General features: G+C 56.7%; 1 protein-coding gene across 1 annotated transcript in view; it reads left to right on the forward strand.

Annotated features, from left to right (window-relative positions):
* Positions 1-339: 339 nt before the first annotated feature.
* Positions 340-5048, forward strand: part of SETDB1 (SET domain, bifurcated 1) — a gene marked incomplete at both ends in the record, with an annotated part of 10996 nt that continues 6287 nt past the window's right edge. The window contains 6 exons of the mRNA XM_010151079.1: positions 340-507; positions 752-953; positions 2203-2276; positions 2626-2816; positions 3648-3777; positions 4128-4266. Of these exons, the coding sequence (XP_010149381.1) occupies positions 340-507; positions 752-953; positions 2203-2276; positions 2626-2816; positions 3648-3777; positions 4128-4266 (904 nt within the window). The remainder of the gene's footprint in view (positions 508-751; positions 954-2202; positions 2277-2625; positions 2817-3647; positions 3778-4127; positions 4267-5048) is intronic.

Consider the following 5048-nt stretch of genomic DNA (forward strand, 5'->3'; position numbering starts at 1 on the left):
CCCTCCCTCACCCTGCTGCCCACACCGCTCTGGATCCAGCCCGGCATACGGTTGGCTTTCCAGGCTGCCGGGATACATGGATTCCAAATTCCTGTTTTTCTTTAAGCCCTTTCCCAGAGCACATACAAGTGCTGCAGTTCCCGTAACGTGAAAGCTTTTTAATGACGTTTAAACCTCACTCCATCCAGTAAAACCGAGGCACTTTGGCTCACTGAGGTAAAAGGAAAGCTGAAGAACGCCTCCTGTCTCAGGTCCGACGGATGTTCTTCCAACGGCAAACGCAGGAGCGGAGCCTTGGGGCAGTTTCTAACCCATTTTCTGGTGGTGTTCCTTGGGTAGATCCACAGAATCCTCAGGAAACTCCCGGCCCCGTCCAGCCGGTTGGCCCCGCGGCGGCGGGGGGTGATCTCAACAACGACGGCGATCTGAACGTCGGCATGAGGATCCTGGGCAAGAAGAGAACCAAAACGTGGCACAAAGGAACTCTGATTGCAATCCAGACGGTCGGTACGTCTCGCGTTCCCTCCGTGCCGGGGGCTGTGGGTGGGTGATGTTGAGCTGGCCCCCTTCCCGTGCCACCTGGAACGAGTCGAGGGGGCAACGCGTCTCTGCCGTAACGTTTTACCTTCCGAATTAATCTCTGGAGGGCTTTTAGGCGGGTTCTGGACTTGGATCCGAAGGGTATTCGGCGTTGGATGGGTACGAAATCACTTGGCTTTGATTCATCTGGCTGCGTGGAAATGTCTTTCAGGTGCTGGCAACAAGTACAAGGTGAAATTTGATAACAAAGGGAAGAGTTTGCTTTCTGGCAATCACATCGCTTACGACTATCACCCCTCCCCTGAGAAACACTACGTTGGCAGCAGGGTCGTGGCCAAATACAAAGATGGGAATCAGGTCTGGCTCTACGCTGGCATTGTGGCCGAAACCCCCAACGTGAAGAACAAAGACAGGTACCCATTCTCCTCCGCGGCCGCCTGCCGCTCGCTCCCTCTTTGGTTCGCTCTGTAGGAAATGAAAGAAAAACGGGGATTTGTGTGTTTTGCTGTGGCGGGAGCAAACTCCCTCCCCTCTCTTTCAGGGGACATCATGCTGATTGTTATTTCTTCCATCTCTCTTATCTCCGAGAGCTCCCGGGGTGGAGCTTCCCACGCCATGACTCCTCTCCCTGAATGAATTAGACTTGCTAATTCATTCAAATTATCGGGCTGGGGGGAAGTCTGCGCTGCTCAAGGCATCAAACACCGGCGGGGTTGGGAAATACAAGCCCTGGAAGTGTTGCCAAAGCACTTAAGGAGAAGCAGCAGGGCTGGAGGAGCCTTGTCGGGCGCCTGTAAAGGAGGGGCAGGGCTTCTTCCCGGTGGTGGCTTGTGGTCTTTCCGATAACAATCACCCCGTTTCAAACGTGGATCCGCCGTAACCGCCTAATTGTGTAAAGTTCTGTCTGCTCATGTGGTTAATGACTGAAAAGGAGCTGCGTTTATTAGTCGTGCTGCAGATTTACTCCTCCTGGCTAGGCTGGCTGGAAGGCTGATCTCTTGTAACGCAGCCTTTCCGCGGCTCCCTATCCCGCCGGTGTTATCCAGGGGCGCGTGGCGCTAAGCGGGTGCCGTATCCAGCCTTGGGGGTGTCCCCGCTCCTGGCTCCTGCTTCCCCACAGGCACTGGGCGCTCTGTTGGGCTGTCCCCTGTCTGCAGGCAGAGCCCTGGACGTGTCCCCCAGCTCCCTCCGTGGTGCCTTTGCCGTCACGGTGTGTGGCCTCTGCTGCTCCTTTGTCTCAAAGGCTCCAGAAATATCTTTTCTTGCAGAGATCAGGAGCAATTAAGCTGAGAGCAATTAAACTGAGAGCAATTAAGCTGTCTTTTCCTTTCCCTCCTGTGGCCAAGGCACAGAGGGAATCCGGAGGTGAGGGAAGAGGGCCTGGCTGTGCTGTAGGAGCCTTTGGACAGCCTCCCTTTCGGATGTGGGTGCACAGGGACAGCTCGGGGCTGGAGGAGAGCTGTTCCTGGGAAGTGGAAATACCAGAAAGCTCATAATCTCCTGGCAGAAACCGTGGAATCGTGGAATATTTTGAGTTGGAAGGGACCTTAAAGCCCCTTGTCTTGTCACTCCCTGCCCTTGGGAAAAAGCCCCCCCCCCAGCTCTCTTCAGCTGCATTTCTAACTCCAGCATCCAACACTTGTTCTTTTCGCTGTTCTCCAGGTTCCTCATCTTCTTTGACGATGGCTACGCTTCGTATGTCAAGGACTGGGAGCTGTACCCGATCTGCAGACCACGTGAGTGACCCCCTGCCCCCCCGGTGTCCTGACACGGCGATCGTACGGAGAGCTTTCGGGTACATGAGCGAGCCTGGCTCAACGGGGCAGGGACAGACAGCGTGTCCCCTCCAGCGCTGTGCTCGCAGAAGTCTGCGTTGCGTATGAAGCTGGAGGAGACAGTGATTTATTACTGCGTGTCCTGGGGCTCCCTGCAGCCTGGGTGTGTTAACGTGGCCGTATGCCCTACCACCAAAAATCCTGATTGTTCTTCATAAAAACCCATCTGGGAGCTCCTATAAAAAGGAGCTGGAGATTGTAAGAGTCTCTCCTCCTCTTCCCTTTCTCCCGTCCATCCTTGTCTGAACAGTTAAAAAGACCTGGGAGGACATAGAGGACGTCTCCTGCCGCGACTTCATCGAGGAGTACATCACGGCCTACCCCAACCGTCCCATGGTGCTGCTGAAGAACGGCCAGCTGATCAAAACGGAGTGGGAAGGGACCTGGTGGAAATCCCGAGTGGAAGAAGTGGATGGCAGCCTGGTCAAAATCCTCTTCCTGGTAGGACAGTTTCCCTTCTGCCATGAGAGGGGGAAGATTTGAGTCGAGGGGGTGGGGCTGACCAGGTCCAGGTTCCTTGCTGATGTCCGACAGGGCCCAGCGGAAGCCTTTGGCTGAGCAGGTAGACAACCCGCGCGCTGATGCCGAGGTGAGGCTCTTCCCTTCGCGCGACAGAGGCTTCGGAAGCCTTTTGAAGCGTTTGGCTTGTGGAACTTGGAAGAGGTGGATGGATAAGAAACAAAATCCATCATCTGCAGGTGTTGTGTCGTGGTCCCTTGTGTTGACGTAAACACCTCGGCCGTGTCTTCTCTCCAAATCCGAGTGCTGGCTTGAGGAGCAGGAGAGAAACCGGGCAGAAACCGCGATATTCCGCTTGCTCAAACCCTGCAGATCGCGGAAGGGGAGCAGAGGACGCTCTCTCGTGGCTCCCTCCCTGGCTAGATAACTGCACAGCCACCGGGGAAGGCATCGCGCGCTTCCAGCTCGAGCCTCCCCGTCCCAGAGCGGATTCGGTTTGTGCCGAGGACGGAGCTTGTCTCCCGAGGGACTTTCTTTCTCCAGCAGTGCCTCCTTGGTTGTGGGGCTACAAACAGAGCGGCGTTTGAGGTCTGGGGCCTTGGTCTTGGGCCTCTTTCTAGATTTGGGTTGTATTCAGTGTTCCCCCAGATATGAGGAGCGTCCCCTCTTGGCTGCGTGGGCTCTCTAGAGCCTCGAGTTCGGTGCTCGGCCTCTTTTCCGTTCGATCCTGCTCACCCTAAAGCACCCCGCTGCCTCCTGTGCCTCTGGCAGCTCTCGCCGTAGGTGCTGAGCCTTGCCTTCTCCTTGCTGCAGGATGACAAACGCTGCGAGTGGATTTACCGGGGTTCCACGCGCCTCGAGCCCATGTTCAGCATGAAAACCTCCACGGCCTCCACCCAAGAAAAGAAGCAGAGTGGGCAAGCCAGGACTCGTCCCAACGTTGGTACGTGGCACCTTTTTGGATTCCCTGTGTACCCTGGGGTTGGAATGGATGCGTTGTGGGCTGGGAGGGGGGTTGGGGGGCAGTTTGCTGGGGTGTTTAGCAGGGATTTAAGACATACAGTGGGCTTTTTCTCCTCCATAAAGACCAGAGTGCCGTTGTGCAGCGTGGCAGGAACCTGTTTGGGGTGACCGGCTGCGACTCGGAGCTCAGCCAACGACCCCTTCTTCCTTGCAAATCCCCGTTTTCCTTGCCCTCGGGGATGAAATCAATGTTTTTGTGCCTAGTGCACCAAACTTTGGTTGATGATAGAGACTCGTCCTGTTGATACTTTGCTCTTTCCACTTCCCCAGGCGCTGTCCGGAGCAAAGGGCCCGTAGTGCAGTACACGCAGGATCTGACGGGCGCCGGTACCCAGTACAAACCTCTGGAGCAAATGCAGGCGGCGTCGCTGGCTGCGCGATCCGTTTCCCCTCAGCCCGCCGAGATGGAGTAAGTCCTTGAGTCAGTCCTCTGCGGCCTCCACCTCCTCCTCTGCGTGGCGTCGGCTTTCAGGCACTACCCTTGGTGTCTCGAGGAATCCTCGGGTGCAGGTTTCCTCCACGACGAGGCTCGTTTCCCGCTCATGCAAACCCGTTTTGGTCGTATTCCTGGGGCAAACCGTAAAGGCTGCGGAACTGGGGGCGGGAGAGCTGAGGGCCCAGCACCCCCTGAGCCAAATCCCACCTTTTTACTCAGAGCTAAAGCTTCACGCTTGCATTTCCAAGTTAGAACGCTTCCTCCTTCTCTTCCCAAAAATCTGAATTGCTCCCTCGTGTCATGATCCAGGCACTGGCCCCCGGCTGCCTTGTATTCCTCCGCTTGGACTGACCTGCTGGCAGACCTCAATGACTTCCGAGGCACTGAGAACTCGGGATCCGTGCTTGGTCTCGGTGGTCACGGACCAAACCTGGCAAAGCTCGGCCACGGCCCAGTCACACGCATGCCTCCCGCTGCCAGGGACCCAAGCGGGACGCTCTCGGAGGCACGGGCTAGTGCCGAAGGAGGCCTGGATGAAGGAGGAGCTCGGCCTTGTGACGAAGGGAGCGTGCTGGAGGACACCTGGGTGCCCGAGCAGGCGCCCTGGGACTTGAATAACTTCCTAGGGGAGAGAGCTGCTGTGCCGGTTCGCTTTTGTCACCACTGTGGATTTCCTATCCAAATTTACGGACGCCTGGCCCCCTGCCAGCACGTCGTCTGCCGTGACTGTGCCACGCTGCACGGGCAGAAGGGAG

This window comes from Eurypyga helias, unplaced genomic scaffold (genome assembly GCF_000690775.1).
Source record: "Eurypyga helias isolate BGI_N326 unplaced genomic scaffold, ASM69077v1 scaffold22834, whole genome shotgun sequence".
Taxonomy (NCBI): Eukaryota; Metazoa; Chordata; class Aves; order Eurypygiformes; family Eurypygidae; genus Eurypyga; species Eurypyga helias.